Genomic DNA, 22,292 nt, shown 5'->3' with positions numbered 1-22,292 from the left:
TTAAGCTGAGTCTGTTGTATACATTGTCTGCGGGCTTGCTGTTACGTCATCATAGTATCCCAGTTGCTCTTCTATTTTGGGGAACGGATTTGAAAGACTCAAAAACTATGTCACTCTTACGACCTCATTTTGTTGCTTGTTCTTCTTTGGAATTTATGTTAACTTAGTACATCACCCCCTGTCCTCCCCCATTTCAATATTTATCATTAACAGAAGATTAAATCACTGGGATCACACACTAAGGCCATTCTTAGTGTTGACTAGAACTCATCTGTAGTTTAGGGGACACAAACTGCAATAAAAGCTACTAGTTGCTTCTTGGCAATAGTACTATAATTTGTATCAGCTAAGATAGCAGACATGGTAAGATTTTGGTTTTCAAATGACTAAATCAGGTACTCTTTTTGTTATTTAATTGGGGGAGGGTGGTAATCATCAAAAGTGTACACAAAGGGTTTCAAATATTACTTCTTAATCAGCAGAGTACATGAAATCTGTAAACAGCATACCCAAAACTGCACACTGCAAGGCATGATATATACATACATGTGTATATATAGTATTCAAACTGAAGTCCTGAAATAAAAAATAAAAGCAATAATTTTACCTCTGTGATACGTAGCTGTGATGAGGTTGCTATATAATCTGATTCCAATTTGTTCTTCTCAGAGATCACTGTAGTATTTTGAAGAATTAAATCTACTTTTTGTATATGTAAAGCAGTACAATTCTAGGAATAAAAACCTCTATGAGTTTTATTTTACAACAATATAGTTTCTTAACATTTTTCTAATGCGATTGATACTTCTCTCCAATCTTAAATAGTTCTCCTTTGAGTCATTTTGAATAAACCAATTTAGCTTAATGAGCACTTTTAATCAATTTACTGATCTGTAAATAGAAATGTCAAACAGAGAAAGTTGAAATTACCTATAAAAATCTCTTGCTAAGATTTTACTATCGACTTGCAACCACAAAAACATGACTAAAATGAAAATGTCTTATTTACCTTTATCAAGTTTGTTAATTCAGTAACAAGTTTTGCTTTTTGAACATTTATTTCTTTGATTTTGGTACTTGCTTTTCGTTCTTCCTCTTCAAGATTGCAAGTATCCTGTTCCATCAGCTTTAAACTGTATGAAAAGCATAATGATGTAGAAATCAGAGAAAACACAAGGATTGAGCCCAAATTCTCAGGTTTCTTGCTGCTTTATGGTCTATGTAGCAATACTATTCAGATGTTAACTGATAGCTTCCTGATTAAGCATTTTATGCAATCACTCAGGATCAAAAACTATTTTTTGAGATGTATTAAGTGCCACAGGATCTAGAGTCAGAAACTTGGGTTTAAAATTCCTCTTTGCCACCAATGAGCAGTATAACTGAACAAGCTACTCTTCTAAGCTGTGATTTCCTCATCTATAAACTGTAAGTAATAATAGTACTTCTGCAGGGCTTTGGTGAAGACTAAAAGAAGGCAAATTATGCAACACACTTAGTATAGTGTCTGGTCTGTAAGTGATAAGCACTGTTTATAAAAACAGTCCCTTCCCTTAAGGAGCTTAACTGTGGCAATCTAATAGGTAAAATAATGATGATGAAAAGACAATACAACAATTCTAAAAGTTAATACTTTGCTTTTTAATATGGAGACACTAAGGCTGTAGAAGTTTACTTAAGTTACCTAACATTACATATACTAAGTTGTAAGGTGTGTTTGACATCAAGGGCCAAGTTCTTTCCACGACAGGGAAAAATCAAAGATGGAAGCAATGAAAACAAGAATAAACAAGTTCAGTGGATATTGTAGAGAGTGGACTGAATGGTGAGTGAAGAGTGTGTCAGGGCAGAGAGGGAGGAAATTAGAATGTGTGGAGTGCAAGAAGATTTTGAAAAACGTGAAGGACAATCTAAAGGAAAGCAGTATTTAAATTTCATACAGCAAAGGTAGGAAGCCACCACAGATATCTTGAAGGGGGCAGGAACATGAAAAGATGATAAACTTGATGACAGTATTCTGTATGCCCTGAATGGAGGAGATGAGTCATGGAGAGACCACCAACCATGTCACCACTGCAGTATTCCAGAGTAACTGTAGATATGAGACAGCCAGGATGACAATGGATATGAAAGGATATTTCACTACAAAATTCAACATTACCAGGAAAAAGTTTAGTTTCAGACAATGAGTTCAATACAGCAGTCCAACAGTAAAAGGTTGACTTGTGGATGACTGAAGTTAAAAGTGAAGGGTTTATATAGAAAAGAATTCTAAGCAGTTAAGACTCAGCAGATATGTCTTCTTTTAAGCAACTAAGGTACATACGCTACTGACTTGTAAAAGTTAACAGGCAATTTGCTTTATTAAAAAAAAACAATTTTTTACAAAGCATTTAAAATATTCAACTTATGTGTTTGGAAACACTATTAAATCAAGGTAAATTTATACTGTACTCAAGGCAATGAGCTGTCATTTATTGTCTTTAATACCTATATCTTTGTTCTTTTATGCTTCTTTCCTATAGAATAATCACCAAAAAGGTCTGCATTGTGTCCTGAAATGGGCATGGAAAAACTCTGAAACTGGAACTCACTTTCCTCTCCCCTAGACTGAACACCCTAACAGCTTTTATCTGATCTTATATATCAGATATATAAGTTTCTACAAAACATCTAAGTTCAAAATAAAACTTACAATCAGTTCTGAGAACAATTGCCTGGGATTTCACAGTAAGCTAGCATAATGTAACACAGTCATTCATGGGTAAAAGATGCACTTATGGTAATGTAAGAGTATATTCCTTCACTAATGATTTCAGATTCCATGTTGCATTTAAACGTTAACAAACCACACTTTGGCAAGTTTTGATGTGACATTAAAGAATACATATGCTGACAAGTCTATTAAAGCAGTCTTCCCTTTTCCAGTTACATATATATGTGGGGCCAGGTTTTCTTCACATACTTCTCACAACCAAGTGAATGCAGAAGCACTTATGAAAAAACAACTAACTTCATCTAAAGAGATTTACAAATGTAAAAATAATGTCCCTCTTCTTGCTAAATGCATTTTGTTTGGAAAATTGTTTCTCATAAATATTTTTTGTTAACATATAATGAACTTATCATTTTAATGTACTATTTAATTTCTAATTTGGTAAATATCAATAGATATAATCCATATAAACAAAACTTCCTCAAGGTCCTCAATAATTTTTAAGAATAGAATGGGTTCCAGGGATGAAAACAGCTGATCAAGGAACAGAAAAATTCATAACTGTTAAGACTCCCCCTGCTTTGTCCTGTGTTTTGGGTAGAAGGGTTTGAGTTTGAGAGAGAAACTCTACACAGCATGCTGGTGGGAACTGTGTGGTCATGACAAGGTACATATAACTAATAATATCCTTATAGTACATTTGTATCGCCCTCCCAACCCCCCAGCCCAGAATGGGCTGAAAGTTACCTTCCTAGTTTAGAACTAATTTTTTGTTCCAGTTGTCTTTTCTTGGTTTTCCTTTCAAGAAGCTCCTTCTTCTTTTGTCTAAGTTCATTATCTTTATGTTCCAGATGCTTGTTTGTCTCACGTAAGGCAATCAATCCTGATTCTACTGCTTGCAATTTTCTATTAATTTCCTATGGAATATGCAACATTGTTAGTATATTTTAAAGACTAAAGTATTATAAACTGAGTTAATATTCTTTTTAAATACTCAAATCAAAATATCGAATCTTTAACTTCAATAGAAGACGTAACACTGTAATTCTCTGACATGAATCACACCAATGTTTTCTTAAGTCAATCTCCCAAGACAACAGAAATAAAAGCAAAAAAACTACAAACGGACTTAACCAAACTTGTAAGTTTTACACAGTAAAGGAAACCATAAAAAGACAACCTATGGACTGGGAAAAAATATTTGCAAAGGATATGATGGACAAGGACTTAATTTCCAAAATATACAAAACAGCTCAGTAACATAAACACAAACAATCCAAACACTAAATGAGCAGAAGACTTAAACAGATATTTCTCCAAAGAAGAGAAACAAATGGCCAATAGGCACATGAAAAGATGCTCCACATTGCTAATAATATTAGAGAAATGCAAATCGAAACCACAACAGAGTACCACCTCATACCACTCAGAATGGCCATCATTTTAAAAAGTAAACAAATAATAAATGCTGGAGAGGGTGTACAGAAAAGAGAACTCTCCTACACTGTTGGTGAGAATGTAAATTGGTTCAGCCATCACGGAAAATAGTATGGAGGTTCCTCAAAAAACTAAAAATAGTTACCATATGGTCCAGCAATCCCACTCCTGGGCATATATCCAGACAAAACTATAATTTGAAAAGATACATGTACCCCAATGTTCACAGCAGCACTATTTACAACAGCCAAGACATGGATACAATCTAAATGCCCATCAACAGGTGAATGGATAAAGAACAGTACATTCAGTGTACCTTTGGTATATTCAATGAATGGTATATTCAATGAAATAATACTTAGCCATAAAAGAATGAAGTAATGCTATCTACAACAATACACTAGGTTAAGTAAGTCAGAAAAACAAATACCATATCACTTATATGTACAATCTAAAATGTGACACAAATTTCTTAATAAAACAGACTTGGATGCAGAGAATAGATTTGTAGTTGCCAAGGGAAAGGGTGAGGTGGGGTCGGATGGATTAGGGTTTGGGATTAACAGATGCAAACTATTATATACAAAATAGATATACAACAAGGTCATACTATATAGCACAGGGAACTATATTCAATATCCTGGACCAAACCACAATGAAAAAGAATATAACTGACTCAGTTTGCTGTATACCAGAAACTAATACAACACTGCAGATCAACTGTAAAATAAAAAATGACCAACCTTCAGCTGTTCTTCTAAGTGTCGTCTTTGCTCTAGATCCACGGTGACTGTGAGAAACTGAGCTACTTTTAGGGATGTGTTACTTGAAATGACTTTGTTTGAATAAAAAGAAGTTTTCACCACATACTTTTCTTCTGCTGTATAAATTTGTTTTAATCGGGTTTCCTGTATTACCTATAATGTAAAATAAACATTTAGTAGACATTTAAGAATTATCGGATGGGGCTTCCCCAGTGGCTCAGATGTAAAGAATCTGCTTGCAGTGCGGGAGACCTGGGTTTGATCCCTGCGTTGGGAAGATCTCCTGGAGGAGGGCATGGCAACCCACTCCAGTATTCTTGCCTGGAGAATCCCCATGAGAAGCCTAGTGAGTTACAGTATGTGGAGTCGCAAAGAGTCAGACATGACTGAGGGACTAAGCACAAGAATAATTACAACATTTAAAAAAAAGGACTAAAGAATTAAAAATACTGATCAAGCGAAATATAGATCAAAATATATTAGATTTATTTTCATTCTTTAAATGTAACCCAACATCTCTAAAAAGGTGAGTGATAAATTTCAGGTTATTATTTTGGAAAACAACACTAAGGAAGAGAACTGGGAGAAAACCGAAACAACTACCAAAGGTGGCTATACTTCTACTTCACTATACAATCTCTCCCAAGTAGGTGTACTTTTGGGGAGTCAGTTGCCCAGAAGAATGAAGTCTGTTATCTCAACTAATACATTTACTCTCCCTTCCCCTTAGTTATATTGTTCAAAGATACATAATCTTATATTTAATTCCTATATATTTGGGGAATACTTAATGCACATACTTTTTCAAGGATTTCAAAGACTTCTTTTTGCATTTTGGGGGAGAGTTGTTCTCTCAAGAATTTATTAAGGAGTTTCATAAACTAAGCACATTCTAAACACCACAACATTGTTGGATCTGTTTCTGCATAAAGAATAGGCTGCTGTAATGTATTTTTTTCCAGTCTCTACAGGTTTATTACCAGTATTCTTGTGGCTTGTTTCTCTGCAGAAGTTTACCGTCTAAGTGATGAGATATGACATATTTAAGTATACTTAGCTTAACAGGGTATAAACTGGCATCCACAAATGCTCAGTAATTTGAAATGAAAGGAGAGCCCACATGACGTTAGCCTACCCACCACGTGTCATGAAAATAATCATTTACAGAGTCTAAAATGTCAGAATTGGATAATAAAGCAAAACTTACACTAAAGAATGTTATTTTTTTCTAAGGGAGAAAATATGACCATTGTTGTCAGGAGGTAGACATGAAATGTTTAGATAGTAAATTTCCTCACTGCAGGTTTGTATTTTCTGAAAGATGGCCAAGACTACGTTAAGGGTTTTACTAGGTGTCTGATGTTGCTTTTCTATGTACCATGTTCTTTTTTCTAGTAGAGACAGTAGAGTTAAAGCTCTCTAGGTGACCTAAACAGAATGTTAAAAAGTAAAGCACATAAAAATATTTCAACTTGAAGAACTGTTCAAAAAGTGAAAGGATTTTCCAAGTGCATTACTATCCCTTTTTGCACCAGAGTAAAGCTATGAAAGCCCTTAGCAAATTTTCTAGCCTTTCTGCAATAGTAAAGAATGCCTACTGTCCTAACCTTAAGAGGTAGCACCCTACCTACCCCTGAAGTTATGACAGAAATTGGAAGATCTGTGCATATTGTCTTCTTTTTTTAAACTCCATCAATGAGTATTAAAGAGAGGCACACACACATGGAGAGGTCTATTTTTTTGGTTTCCCCAAATGATCACCATAATATGATATGCAACTTAATAATTTGCTTATCTTCACAAAATGGGTTAGTAATGAGGCCCCATTTCTATCTTCTGTTAATGAGGTATACAAAAGCGCCAGACTACAAATGAATATCCTACGATACTTGTAGACTGGCTGTTAAAAACTTAAAACACATTCTCTAATAAATTCAGTATTATCAATAGCAGTTAGGTCTGTAAATGCATACCAACAGCATTAACATGGTAACTTAGTATTATGGAAAAATCTGTTCTAGAAAGACTTCTTCGCTGTTTCTGCCTATGATGAAAGCACTGAAGGTGGTTTGGAGTCTTGGAGACTACTGGTAAGGAGAAGAAAACTCGACGCAGCATCAGCAGAACACAGGAACCTACAAGTTCATGGGGCTCTGCTGGATAAGAAAGGGGATCCTCCTAAGAGTGGCCATTCGCTTAAGAGATAACCTTACGTGGAACTTTAAGGGGAGGGCTTACCAGAATAGTTCTATATCCTAGCCTACCATCCTAAAGTATAATCCGTCTGAAAAATAATCTAGAATACAAGAATTTAAATGAATAAACCATTAATGTTTGAACAAATGTTTGTTAAGCAAAGCAGAATTCAGTAAGAGAGTCAGGTGTCTCTTTTCAGGCTTTAATTTAGTTACCCTACAAGTATTAAGTATTTATTTAGGTAACTCCACATCCTTACTGTCATAAAGTATTAGTCAGCGTTCACTGTCCTATGTAATATTAGAAATGTAAAATATCAAGGTAATTCCTGTTTAGTTAAAAACAATGACACGTTTCTTTAAATTTCTCACAAGTTTTCCTTGCCGTTAAGAAGTTTTAACAAAACTACATTTTTGGTACTGATTGATTCAGTGTTTTCTTACCCGTTCAATTTTTTCTCTGGTTCTTTCAGTTCCTACAGGAACTTCATGAATGTGATACTGGCAGCAAAGATAACTCATGACAGGGTCAGGGGCATCAAACAATTCTCGCAAATAAGAGAAAAATCCATATTGTCTGAAATGAAAAGCACCTTTTAGGATTTTCTTCTTAAAACAGCATTAAAAAAAAAAAATCTCATAGTTGACAAGTGAATAAACAATAAATAAAATATAAATGAATGATGGTACAGGTAGTCACTTAAGTGATTTTATTTCCTGATCAGAAAAGTTTAATATTTATAATTACAAACTATTAATCTCTTCTTTTGTGGTTTCTACCATTGCTTTTATACAGAGTTAAGACTTTATTTACTTGTAGTAGTTTTATAATTGTAGGATTTCCATTTGATCCTTCTGGAAATTACTTTTACATTATGAAGTGATTTATCCTATTTCCCCAATAACTAACCAACTATTTCAGGAGCTCACTAAATAGTCCAATATTATTCCAATGATTCGAAAAATCACTATCGTATACTAAGAATGCCACAGTCTGTTCCTGGGCCTAGATTTTGCCTTTTTAGACTTAAGAAGAGATCCTAAAAGAGAATAATACAGCCTATAACAAATATATTTGTGTGACAAAGAGATAATTTAAATATATTTAAGAGATAAATGATGATTCAATAGTCAAAAAACAGCTTAGTTCTAATACTATTTTCAAGACTTACTTCAGGTCATTCAAAGATCTTGAAGGCGCTTTTTCTGCATATGAATTCTTAGGAGCAATAACAGCATTTACTCTTAATTTTTTATTGTCACGAACCTTAATATAAGGAAAATAAAATACTACTTTAATTACCATATACTTTCAATGAAGATTTTTAAAATTATGATATTATTCTTACTGGCATTCATGGGACGATCAAAAAATTGAACAATGACTAGATATTTAACGGTACTCATAAAAGAAACTTTTTAGTGTGATGATATTAATAGCTATGTGTTTTCACAGAAAGTACATTTCTTTTATTGTTTTCACTGATAAAGTCTATCAAACAGATAAGGAAACAGTAACACCAAGACTCCTTTTCAGAACACAGAAGGACGGGACACTTCCCAAGTCATTTTATGATTCCAGTATAATCGTAACAAAAACATTACAATATCCCTCCTGAACACATATACAAAAATCCTTAACAAAGTATTAGTAAACAGAACCTAGCAATATATAAATACTACACATGACCCAGTCAAGTTTATCCCAGGAATGTGAGATTGGTTGACTTGGAATGCTACGTGAGTCTAACTTACTGTATTGTCAGAATAAAGTACAAAAGCCATAAGATTATCTAAGAATTTTCAGCTAACTAGGAACAGAAGAAAACTTCCTCAATGTGATAAAGGGCATCTATGATAAGCATAGAGCAGACACAGTACTTAATTGTGGATTATTAAGTGCTTCCCCCCTAGGCTTGGGAACAAGTAGAGATATCAAACCTTAGCACTTTTTTTCAGCATTGTCCTAGAAGAGCTAGACAATGTAGTGAAGCACAATAAAGAGGTAAAAGATTGAAAAAGAACAAGTAAAAAGATCTGTCAACTGTTCTTCTGTTTGTAATTATGTATGTGGAGAGACTTTAAAAATATTCTGTTGTTCATGGAACTACCTAATAGGTTTAAGAACCATTAATGATTCTAATTGTTCTTTCTGTATTTATTAGTTGGTAATCTACTATATGAGGAAGTGCCTTTTCTTCATTTATCTGGACTTCACTGGTAGTTCATATGGCAAAGAATCTGCCTGCAATTCAGAAGACCTAGGTTCAATCTCTCGGTCAGGAAGATCCCCTGGAGAAAGGAATGGCAACCCACTCCAGTATCCTTACCTGGAGAATTCCGTGGACAGACCATGGCATTACAAAGAGTCAGACACGACTGAGCAACTGACACTATATAGGTCATGACTGGTGGGGCTATGTTCCCTCCCTGTATTGCGGCCTGAGGCCAAACTATGGTAGGGATAACGGCAGTTAATGGCAACCTCCTTCAAAAGGACTTATGCCAGCATGCCCTGCCTCCCAGGACTGTTGCCGTCAGAGCCCCCAACCCGGCAGTAGGCCACCACTGACCCACGTACGTCTGCCTCAGTCTCTTGTGGCGTCACCACTCCTTTTTCCTGGGTCCTGGTATGCACAAGATTTTGCTTGTCCTCCAAGTGTCTCTGTTTCCCAGTCCTATGGAAGTCTGTAATCAAATCCCACCGTCCTTCAAAGTCAAATTCTCTGGGGATTCTCAGTCCCTCTTTGCTGGATCCCCAGGTTGGGAAGTCTGTTGTGGGGCCTAGAACTTTTGCAGCAGTGACTCAGAACTTCTTTGGAATAGTTGTTCTCCAGTTTGGAGAAGAGGAGAGAAATAGCTTCAGAAGGTATGAAGAAGCTGACCCAACGTGGAAACAATACCCAGTTGTGGATGTGTCTAGTGGTGAAAGCAAAGTCCACTGCTCTAAAGAACAGTATAACATAGAAACCTGGAATGTTAGTTCCATGAATCAAGGTAAATTGGAAGTGGTCAAACAGAAGATGGCAAGAATGAACATTGACATTTTAGAAATCTAAACTAAAACGGACAGGAATGGGCAAATTTAATTCAGATGACCATTATATCTACTACTGTGTGCAAGAATCCCTTAGAAAGAACGGAGTGGCCCTCACAGTCAAAAAAAAGAGACTGAAATGCAGTACTTGGGTGCAGTCTCAAAAATGACAAAATGATCTGTTTTTCTGCAAGGCAAACCATGCAATACCACAGTAATGCCAAGTCTATGCCCCAACCACTAATGCCGAAGAAGCCTAAGTTGAAGATCTACAAGACCTTCTAGAACTAACACCAAAAAAAAAAAAAAAAAAGATGACCTTTTCATCATAGGGGACTGGAATGCAAAAGTAGGAAGTTGAGAGATACCTGGAGTAACAGGCAAGTTTGGTCCTGGAGTACAACATGAAGCAGGGCAAAAGCTAACAGTTTTACCAAGAGAACACACTGGTCATAGCAAACACCCTCTTCCAACAACACAAGAGAAGACCCTATACATGGACATCACCAGATGGTCAATATAGAAATCAGACTGTTTATATTCTTTGTGGCTGAAGATGGAGAAGCTCTATATCGTCAGCAAAAACAAAACAAGGAGCTAACTGTGGGTCACATCATGAACTCCTTATTGCAAAATTCAGACTTAAACTGAAGAACATAGGGAAACCACTAGGCTACTCAGGTATTTCCTAAATCAAATTCCTTATGATTATAGAGTAGAAGTGACAAACAGATTGAAGGGATTAGATCTTCAGGCAGGCAGTCTCCTGCCTGAAGAACTATAGATGGAGGTTCGTCACACTGTACAGAGGTGGTGACCAAAACCATCCCCAAGAAAAAGAAATGCAAGAAGGCAAATGGTTGTCTGAGGAGGCCTTACAAACAGCTGAGTAAAGGAGGGAAGTGAAAGGCAAAGGAGAAAGGGAAAGATATACCCATCTGAATGCAGAGTTCCAAAGAATAGTAGAGAGAGATAAGAAAGCCTTTTAAATGAACAATGCAAAGAAACAGAGGAAAACAATAGAATGGGGAAGATTAGAGATCTCTTCAAGAAAATCAGAGATACCAAGGGAACATTTCATGCAAAGATGGGCTCAATAAAGGACAGAAACAGTACAGACCTAACAGAAGCAGAAGATATTAAGAAGAGGTGGCAAGAACACGGGCTTCCCTTGTGGTTCAGCTGGTAAAGAATCTACTTGCAATGCGGGTAACCTGGGAAGATCCCTTGGAGAAGGGAATGGCTACTCACTCCAGTATTCTGGATTGGAGAATTCCATGGACTCTATAGTCCATGAGGTTGCAGAGTCAGACATACAGACAACAGTACAAACAAAAACTACAAAAAAGATCTTCATGACCCAGATAACCACGATGGTGTGATCATTCACCTAGAGCTAGACATCCTAGAGTGCGAAGTCAAATGTGCTTTAGGAAGCATCATTATGAACAAAGCTAGTGGAGGTGATGGAATTCCAGCTGCTGCTGCTGCTGCTGCTAAGTCGCTTCAGTCGTGTCCGACTCTGTGCGACCCCAGAGACGGCAGTCCACCAGGCTCCGCCATCCCTGGGATTCTCCAGGCAAGAACACTGGAGTGGGTTGCTATTTTCTTCTCCAATGCGTGAAAGTGAAGTCGCTCAGTCGTGCCTGACTTTTGGCGACCCCATGGGCCAGGCTCCTTCGTCCATGGGATTTTCCAGGCAAGAGTACTAGAATGGGGTGCCATTGCCTTCTCCGGGAATTCCAGCTAAGCTATTTCAAATCCTAAAGGATGATGCTGTTAAAGTGATGCACTAATATGCCAGCAAATCTGGAAAACTCAGCAGTGGCCACAGGACTGGAAAAGGTCAGTTTTCATTCCTATCCCAAAAAAAGGCAAGGCCAAACAATGTTTAAACTACTGCACAATTGCACTCATTTCACATGCTTGCAAGATAATGCTCAAAATCCTTCAAGCTAGGCTTCAACAGTATGTGAACCAAGAACTTCCAGATGTACAACAAGCTGGATTTAGAAAAAGAGAAACCAGAGATCAAACTACCAGCATCCACTAGATCACAGACATAGCAAGAGAGTTCCAGAAAAATATCTACTGCTTCACCAACTTTGACTGTGTGGATCACAACAAACTGGAAAATTTTTCAAGAGATGGGAATACCAGACCGTCTTGCCTGACTCCTGTGAAACCTGTATGCAGGTCAAGCAATAGTGAGAACCAGATATGGAACAACAGAATGGTTCAAAATTGGGGAAGGAATACATCAAGGCTGTATACCGTCACCCCACTTATATAACTCCTATGCAGAGTACATGATGTAAAACGTCAGACTGCATGAAACATAACCTGAAATCAAGATTGCTGGGAGAAATATCAATAAAGATATGAAGATGACACTACCTTAATGGCAGAAAGTGAAGAGGAATTAAAGAGCCTCTTGATGAAGGTGAAAGAGGAGAATGAAAAAGCTGGCTTAAAATTCAACATTCAAAAAGCTAAGATCACGGCATCCAGTACCATGGCAAACAGATGGGGAAACAACAAAAACAGAGACAGACTTTATTTTCTTGGGCTCCAAAATCACTGAAAATGGTTGACTGCAGCCATGAAATTAAAAGACGCTTGCTCCTTGGTAGAAAAGCTATGACAAAGCTAGACAGTATACTGAAAAGCAAAGACATTACTTTGATGACAAAGGCCCATATAGTCAAAGCTCTGGTTTTTCCAGTAGCTATGTACGGATGTGAGAGCTGGACAATAAAAAAGGCTGAGTGCCAAAGAACTGATGCGTTTGAACTGTGGTGTTGGAGAAGACTCTTCAGAGTCCCTTGGACTGCAAGATCAAACCAGACAATCCTAAAGGAAATCGGTCCTGAACATTCATTGGAAGGATTGATGCTGAAGCTGAAACTCCAATACTCTGGCCACCTGATAGAAGAGCTGACTCACTGGAAAAACCCTGATGCTGGGAAAGATTGAAAGCAGTAGGAGAAAGGGACCACAGAGGATGACATGGCTGGATGGCATCACTGACTCAATGGACACGGGTTTAAGCGAACTCTGGGAAATAGTGAAGGACATGGAAGCCTGGCATACTGCAGTTCATGGGGTCACAAACAGTCTGACACAACTGAGTGACTGAACAACAACACAGTTGAGCAACTGGTTTGTAAGTTACCGAAGGATGGGAAATGGTATTCCAGAAGACATAATTACAGGAGGAGATTACATATAATAAACTTCATAATTTAAAATATACACACACAAAAATCACACATGCAAGCAGTTCTAGTCCTAATGAGATGCAATGGATAGTTCTCATAATACAAGAAAAATAAAAGGTCAAATTTCCTGGAACCTATGTCATATTACTGGGGCTTCCCTGGTGGTTCAGTGGTAAAAGAATCTGCCTGCCAATGCAGGAGATGCAGGAGACACAGGTTTGATCCCTTGGTTGGGAAGATCCCCTAGAGAAGGGAATGGCAACCCACTCCAGTATTCTTGCCTGGGAAATCCCATGAACAGAGAAGCCTGGTAGCTACAGTCATGGGGTCACAAAAGAGGTGGACATGACCTAGTGACTAAATAACAAACGTCTTCTTATATGGTTCAAATTCTTAGCACAGACGAAGCATGAGTTTTTGAGGCAAATCCAGTTGCTCAGTGTAGGCTAAGCTGGTCATTTACAAAACAGAAATCATCTAATTACACCTGACTCTAGGCCCTTCACACTGTGCCATGTCTCACAGACTTGTAAACCAAGTAAACTACCTTTTCAGTGACATCAGGTCAAGAACCCAACTGCTTAGACTTAAATAGCTCTTAACTACACAGATGCCTAACTTTTTGGAGTCCATTTTATATGTCTGTAGATTCAGCCTTTTTATCTGGTCATCATATATTCATATTCCCTGCCAACTCCCGAACCAGAAGGAGGTCAATATAGTGAAAGTCAAAGAAAGTAAAGATTTGTTCCAGTAATTTGTGTACCAGAGAAACAGAGGACCACTTAAGCTGATTCAGGGTCCTGTCCTTACTTAGACTTACTAGAAAAAGTTAAACCAAAACAAAATCTAAACTTTATCTTTCCAGGGTTTTTTAAAAAATAGAAGGCACATTGCAAAAGGAAAAGATAGTAACATACATAGCTCACAATACATATTATTATACAGTGAAAACTACAGTACCTAACACTGCTCTTAACTTTTTCATTTAATATTTAATCATCATGACCATATTTTGAAGTAGATATTATCTCCATTTTATAGTGAAGAAATTAAGATACAAAACACTGAGTTTTTTAAAACAGCAGTAAAGCCAGAATTCAAAGTCTGGTAGCCTGTCTGTTCAGTCTATGCTCTTAACTAAGTCATGCTGGTTTCTAGTGGCTTAGATTCTTGGTCAGTGGTGTTTTTCTAGTCAGACATAGGATTCTCACTCTTTTTAAAGTTTTATTTATTTGGCTGCACCATGCAGCCCATAGGACCTCAATTCGCCAACCAGGGACTGAACCTGTACTCCCCGCACTGGAAGTGCAGTCTTATCCACTGGACCATCAGGGAAGTGCAGATGTTTTATTTATAATAAGAAGCAATATTATACTATTTCCCTCTCCAAAGAAAAACTGAGTTCATTCCAATACATTTCCAAAAAGGATGTCCAAGACCAAAGCCTCATCATCAAGATGTTTCTCTTTCTTAATGTGACAGACTACTTCATGTTAATTCCAAATCATAATTTCAAAATATGTTACAGATGGAATTATGGGCTGTTTGTCCTCTTGTAAAACAAATTCAATCCTCAATAATGGCACAAAAAAGAAATTAGTGAATTTGAATGATTTTACACAAGAGTTATTGCTGGTATAATAGGTCATTATCATTTTTTGCTCCAGATTGAAGTTAAAAACTCAAGCACTGGAAAATAAGTATGAAGTAAGTTAAAGTATTATGCTGGTTAGTACTTGCCTCTTTGAGGAAAACCTCCATATCTTCTTGATTTTCAAACACAAAAGCCCTCAGGTCATTTGATGGAATATGATTTTCAATGTATTTGGCATTTTTATTATCTTTCATATTTATCTAAACAAAACAAAAAGAAAAGCTGATTTTCATGAAACCCAAACTGATCACTAGAATGTAACTATATCTAACTTAGAATTATTTAATTAGGTTAAATTCAATCCTTGAGAAAAAGTAGATTAAAAAAAGAACAGTTTGGTATTGAAGAGTCAACATCTGGAAATATCTGTTTAATTTACTGTCCATACATAGTAAAGCAAAAGCTAAGACTTTAACAGCACCTAATGCATACTGTCTTAAAGAGAAATTCATACTATCCATTGCAAACACTAATTAGTATAAAAACACAAAGGCCTAAATAAAATTTTGAGACTAATGAAAAAGAACTGGCTATGGATGAATTATAACTCTGCCTACAATGCGGGAGACCTGGGTTCAATCCCTGGGTCGGGAAGATCTTCTGGAGAAGGAAATGGCAACCCACTCCAGTATTCTTGCCTGGAAAATCCCATGGACGGAGGAGCCTGGCAGGCTACAGTCCATAGGGTTGCAAAGAGCTGGACACAATTGAGTGACTTCATTCACTCACTCGTTAGTGCTTTCAAGAGAAACCTTAGGTTTATACTACAAGTGCATAAACTTAATCACTTATTTCAAAAATATTGACTAATAGACATTTCTGCATGTGAGGCTCAGTGCTATGGAAAATACTAAGATATCAATAGTTCAAGAGCCAGGGCTCTAGGATCCAACAGATGTCACTTCAATTCCTATCCTGATCTTGATCAAGTACCACCTAAATCTCTGAAAGCTTTAGTTACTTCATCTGTAAAATGGGTAGAGTAAAACAGTTTATACTTCATGGGACCAAAAGTGGATTGAAAGAAATAATATAAAAAAAATTAGTACAGTGTTTGTCACATAAATTGTTGGTCAGTATTACTTGAAATGACAGAATATCAGTCAGTATAGAAACATGGCGAAACTGATACACAAGCAAACAGAAAAAAAAAAAAATCACAGCCATATAAAATATTGTTACACAGACATAAATGCTATAGACATTAGATGTCTAATGTTCCACAAATTTTTTGGTATCAAACTACTTTGCTGGAAGAATAAAGTGGATAAAGTAACTCCAATATCACCAAAGGAAAATTTTTTTTTAAATAGATAAGCCAACCTAGGACTTAGCTCTCATTATCATTCTCCCCCAGGATACACTTATCAGAGATTTTCTGCCATATGAGACTCTGGGGCCCACACATTCTGTAAAGTTGGTTACATGGACATCTAACTCTTAGATGAACTTCACCTGCTTGTTTAGGTAATGAATCTCAAAGAAGCCACATAAGTAGGGGTCATTTTTGTCACTGGTCAGTTTCTGCATTTCCTGTAGTAATTGACAATTTTTTCCAAGTGTATATACACTCCATTGCTGATATCCTGAAGGAAGATTTGGCAACCATGTTGGTTTTGCACCTTGATCAGCTTTTTAGTGAGCTCTTATTCCTTATGAGATTAGTGAAGAAAATATTTGGCAAAGTTTTTCAAAGCAACATCTTCACAAAGTACTAAGACATAAACAGGTACCCAAAGAAGGTGTAGCACTCCAAGATGTTCTGGTAGTTAATGGGCAGACTCCTGTTTCGCTATTTTAAAAAATGAAACCTTTCTAATATCTATCCTGTAATCTGTTTTAAAATTCATGAACGTATCATAAATGCACCCTTATGTTAGTAAACAGAGACCTGTGGCAACACTTTAAGCCCTTTGAAGGTACAGTTAAGTGTGGGCAGGATACTGCTGGAAGGAGGTGGTAGGAAAGGTAAAAGGTTGTTCCAGGAAAGGATAAAATAACAAGAGTATCTCCCTTTATCTCAGACTCAAATGTAACTTAAGAAGTAAATACATGCCAGCTAGTAATCTAACTTGGTGACTGACTACTATCAGGAAATCAAGTGACAAGAAGATGACAGTATTTTGAGGTTGGCATTTTAATAAAAAATCTGTTGAAAATAACTTGCATTATAATTTATTATACTAAGAGTCACGTATTTTTTCTTGTGTTTTCTTTCAATCCTTACTAGATTAATAAAAACAATAATGCCTGCATCCAAAAGAGGTATTCCCTTCCTGATCTGGCAAAAATATTCTAATATACATATTTGAGCAAAAAGAGAACACAGTATTACACCTACTAATTTTGCTAATACAATGCATGCTCTAATAAAAGACAAATAACTATATTAAATGATTTTGAATAAAGTGTATTATAAACAGGAGTTACAGAAAACAGAACTTGTCATGTAATCGTGCAAGGATCTACAATGAATTCTTTCCCAAAGTTAAGAAAGAATCATCTAGTAAAAATGATCCTTTTATCGTTTTGGGGTAAGTTTTAATGTCTGACATATCATTAGCAAAGAATGGTTTAAATTTTTTCATTCCTTCTCATAGCCCAACTTACTATTTTAAATATTTTAGATGGAAATCTTCCTATTAAATCCACACCCACACTTGATTAAATAATTTACCAAATACAGCTTGCCCCATTCTTGATGACCCATGGTCACCAATAAGACCTATCAAATGTTTATGAGGTCAATAAATTGTTGGTTTTGACTCTCAGAATCCTCAGAATGCTTCATTTTTGTAGCAGATGATTTTCTTGTTTGTCCTGTCAGGTATCCCCTTATGAGTAGCCTGTATTTACAGAAGTTTTCTACCCCTTTGGCAGAATTTACTATATTGCTTATTATAACCGAAAAATAGCAATTGCCAAAGGAACCAGATAACCAAGTCTATACATGATTCTTGGTCAATAAGCTGCCAGTTTCATACTTCTATCAAGAAACAGTTCATAGGTTTATTATCAAAGACCCTTTAAAAAGGGTACAGATTCAGCAGCATACCAGATCTCATGTGCAGATTCAGCAGCATACCAGATGCCACAAGTCTAATAGAAAACTAGGGTGTTAATAAGACTAAGAATTCTTAAAACAACAAAATCTACAATAATTATAATAATAAAACTAACAGATATTACTAAGGTGAACAAATTTCTTACCGTGAGCATTATGGGCTCACAGACTCTTTGCTTAAATTTGTCTCTGTTATTTCTTAGCCACAGAACAGCATCATAGGTATCACGATATCTCTGTCTCAGTTTATCTTCTTTTTGATTCATAAGATTGTCAAAACGTATAATGTGATCATCTACACCTAAAATTAGGGGAAAAAAACAAAGGCATTATTTCTCTGAAAACTTTTAATTAGTAAAATAACCTATTAATAATACAAAAGAATATCTTAGATCTAAAAGCTATAAATACCACTCAGCAAGTATCCAGCCCAGTGAAAAAGACCCACCGTGGACAAAACATTCTCAAATTTCCAAACATCTGGGATAAAAGATGATCTTCAAGCTATCAAAAATAAACAGATCATGTACAAAATAATGAGAAAACACTAGATTCTATCAAAAAACAATCACAATAGGTGTTTAACATTCTGAGAAAAAATTGTTTTCAAGCCAGATTTTTATATACAACAAAAAAGGGAGGGAACAAAGTAAAGATTTTTCAGGGATGCAAAGACTCAATTCTCAAGTATCTCTTCCTAGGAGGTTACCTGAAGATGTACTCTTAGAAAATAAGGAATTAAGAAAAAAATATGAAGACACAGAATTCAGCAATAGCTATTTATCCAACACAGAAAAAGTGTGAGACAAGTCCTAGGTATCATTCATGTAACAGACCTTGAGAACAATCAGTTTAGATGGGAGGGGGAGGATTCAAGTTTTCAGAACTTGAAGTTAATTTTTTTCCCAATTAAGGAAATGCCAAAGTAAATGGCATTTCTAAAAAATGGTAAATTAAAATCTTAAAAAAAAAATTATCAATGAATGGAAATAAGGTCATAATATACTACTTGGCTCTGTTGTGAACAAGTTTTACTGTTGTAATAACATAAATAATACTTAATATTTCTAGCTGTTTGAATTAACCCATAAACAGAACATATAACATTTAATTATGGTTCTCAATAAAGTATATTTCAGCCTTTAAACTATAAAAACCAGAGTACACATTACAGAGTTAGATTATGAGAAAGGAGGAAAGTAAAAAGAAAGGCTAGGAGTACCAATATTTTTAGCTTATAAATATGCATTCAAGCATTATCAACAAATGCTAAATGACAAAAAAAGAATAAGAATATTTATAGTAAGTCACATTAATATATGTTATGATTACTAATATTAAAAATAATCCCACTTGAGAATTACAACAATAGGTAAGGGAGGTGTCATAAGTTGAAATCCACATCTAAAGTAACAAACTATTAAAAGATGATATCTAAAGTTGATTAACCAAGACATGGAGAAAGAAAAATATTAAGATATATGAAAAACCATTAGAAAAAAATTTGCTGAAATAGTTGAAGAGTGCTTACTCTTGACAGTGGATCAGGAAGCTGTCTCATCTAGTTTTGTCTTCTCTTAAAACCATACACCTAGGATTTTGCTAAATACTTTTTAAAATGTTTTTTAACTGAGCTTAGTCATATATACTGAGAAGACAGACTGTAAGATCTCCTCTGTCTGAATAATGATCTAGCCATATGATCTATAGGAAAAAAATAATTATGAAGCTGGAGAGGCTTCTAGGAATAAAACTAGTAGAAGGTTATGAAAGCTAGAATAAAGAGCTTAAATTTGACCTGAGAAGTAACAGAAAACTGAGTGACTGTACAGAAAACAAAGTATTTTTAGGGAATTTAATCAACTTAATCTGACCTAAGACAATGGTCTGCTAGAGGCAAATCATTACACAACAGATACAGGTATTAAATGAGCTTCCTCAACAAGCAGAGCTGAACATTTAGACATGATCAGGGAAAGAAGAAAGTCCATCAACAGAGACATATCTCCCATTTTACAAACATGTCTTCACCCTAAGTTTAATAAAACTTACTCCTCTTCTCCTTCTCTAGAGTTTCCCTCTCTCTTCGCTTATCAATCATCTCGCTTTCGCAGAGTGCCTTCTCATCTTGGACTCGTCTCAGATCATTTGTAACAGCATCAATTTGGGGTTGGAGGTTCTCACAGCTTTCTGTGGTCTTCAGCTCATTTTGCAAATCTTCTATCATTTTGCGGGTGTTACTTATTCTCCTCTGTCGGTCATGCTCTTCATTTTGTTTTACTGTTAAAGCCTGCTGAAGCTCTTCAATCTAATAAAACAAAAGCAGATTAGTATTAGAGATCATTTTTTCCTCCTGGTTTATAAGGTTTTTATAGTGATAATAGTTTTAACAATGCAAACAGTCTAAGAATATGGGTTTTTTTCTCACTAAAAGGTATCCTGCTAGAATTAGACTGCTACTCCTACCAGAATCTAGGGCAGTGCGTAGTATATAGTAGCATTCATTATATATTTGCTGAATAAGCAAAATATTTATAAAGCCAATCTGCAGATCTCTAAATATTTACAGGAAGATTTCACATACATCATAATGCTGAAAATAGTTATATGGTACAACAGACATTCAATAAAGCAGTAATAATAGAAACGAGGATGAAGATTATATCCTACTAATTTTAAACCAAAATGAACCATTTTCTTTCAGTTACTTTCTACTAGCAATTCAAATTAGTATTTTAAGATTTCAATCCTCAACCTATACGCTTATGTTCAGGGTACATGCGTGCTAAGTTGCTTCAGTTGTGTCCTACTCTTTGCAACCTTATGGATTGCAACCTGTCAGGCTCCTCTGTCCATGGGATTCTCCAGGCAAGAATACTGGAGTGGGTTGTTGTGAACTTCTCCAGGGGATCTTTGGAAATTTGGGTTGGTTTCAGTTTTCCTTTTTAAAAGTTTAGCTTTGACAGTATCAGACAATGAACTGAATATATGCCAAAATTCCCTCCCCTACAACAAACACACAGAAGTGAAGAAAAAATATTTGAAAAAAAAAAGATATATGTATGTGTGTGTCTATGTGACTGAAAATAATTAACAATGTTCAACAGGCCTGAAAGAAGGAAGCAGACAAGAAGCCATAGTGTTCAGCCAGGAAACCCATGTTTTAGGAGACTAAACTGGCAGGTCATGGGAGACAAGGATGGAATTAAGAATATACCAAACACATGAGGAATTCCAAGTCAATCAAAAAGGGACAAGAAATTTAACAAATATAACTTTTGCAATCCCAGCCAAAGAGACCACCAAGCTACCAAAAATCACTGAGCTACTGAAACAATTTTACACCAAGAAGTCTCTTGACACTGACCTGAGAAACTGAAAAGCAACCGGATGGTACCCTGTCCTTCTAGCTCAGTTCTGACTTCTGTCTTGAACTCATTCAACACCTTCATCCAACAAACTCCTGTAACTGACTAACTCTGTACACCCAAGTTCAGCTCAGGCACAGGAAGTCCAAGCCTCTTAGATAATCCATGTTTGCTAGGATACTATCCACATACTGCTCTGAATGTCCTCTCTTCTTGTTCTAAGTAAAACTTGGTGATTGCTGGAAGACACTTCTCCCTGGAGCCCTTTCAAATGGGGACCTTTTCCTGCCATAATCCTTCAGGACACTTCAGGACTCAGGTGGGGAAGGTGTCCTCATTAATCTCCACTGTACTACTTTCTCTGTCAACTGAGCCCCACTTCAGATCCTTTGAAGACCATGCGATCAGACATTACCACCCATTATCTTTGTGATGTTAACTGCCTCCCTCAAAATCTTTCCTCACACCCTTCATTCAATCATGACTTTAGCATCTGACTACGACTACCTTTTCTCTCCATCATTATGCTGGCCATCATGGTATTTCAACATACATACAGAAAACCAGTTTAAGTCTTTGGCCTCTGTGTTCCTTGACATCTTCAACTTCAACCATCTTTTCCTAAACACCACCTTGGTCAACCTCTCCTATGGTTATATTTAAGGATATCTATTCACCAAAAAAAATCATACCACGTCCAAAAACTGTATTTCCACAATCCTGCTCTTTGATCACCCCCCTTCTTCCCTTCCATTTTACTTCCATGGTATTACAACTGTTGTTTGACTACAGAGTCCTGCAAACCACAGAGCCTACTATCTTTTCACCATCAA

At 36.1% G+C, this 22,292-nt stretch overlaps 1 protein-coding gene across 4 annotated transcripts in view; it reads right to left on the bottom strand.

The window, feature by feature from the left end:
• Nucleotides 1-22,292, bottom strand: part of SMC5 (structural maintenance of chromosomes 5) — a 104,448-nt gene that overhangs the window by 11,717 nt on the left and 70,439 nt on the right. For all 4 annotated transcript variants that reach the window (XM_005683721.3, XM_005683722.3, XM_013965974.2 and 1 more), the window contains 9 exons: nucleotides 20,144-20,399; nucleotides 18,238-18,392; nucleotides 15,114-15,227; nucleotides 8,285-8,379; nucleotides 7,557-7,689; nucleotides 4,897-5,070; nucleotides 3,464-3,633; nucleotides 1,010-1,133; nucleotides 608-730 (listed from right to left, as the gene is read on the bottom strand). In XM_005683721.3, coding sequence (XP_005683778.1) covers nucleotides 608-730; nucleotides 1,010-1,133; nucleotides 3,464-3,633; nucleotides 4,897-5,070; nucleotides 7,557-7,689; nucleotides 8,285-8,379; nucleotides 15,114-15,227; nucleotides 18,238-18,392; nucleotides 20,144-20,399 — 1,344 coding nt within the window. The remainder of the gene's footprint in view (nucleotides 1-607; nucleotides 731-1,009; nucleotides 1,134-3,463; nucleotides 3,634-4,896; nucleotides 5,071-7,556; nucleotides 7,690-8,284; nucleotides 8,380-15,113; nucleotides 15,228-18,237; nucleotides 18,393-20,143; nucleotides 20,400-22,292) is intronic.

Source organism: Capra hircus, chromosome 8 (assembly GCF_001704415.2).
Source record: "Capra hircus breed San Clemente chromosome 8, ASM170441v1, whole genome shotgun sequence".
In the NCBI taxonomy this organism is placed as follows: domain Eukaryota; kingdom Metazoa; phylum Chordata; class Mammalia; order Artiodactyla; family Bovidae; genus Capra; species Capra hircus.
This window is presented reverse-complemented; position numbering and strand designations above follow the sequence as displayed.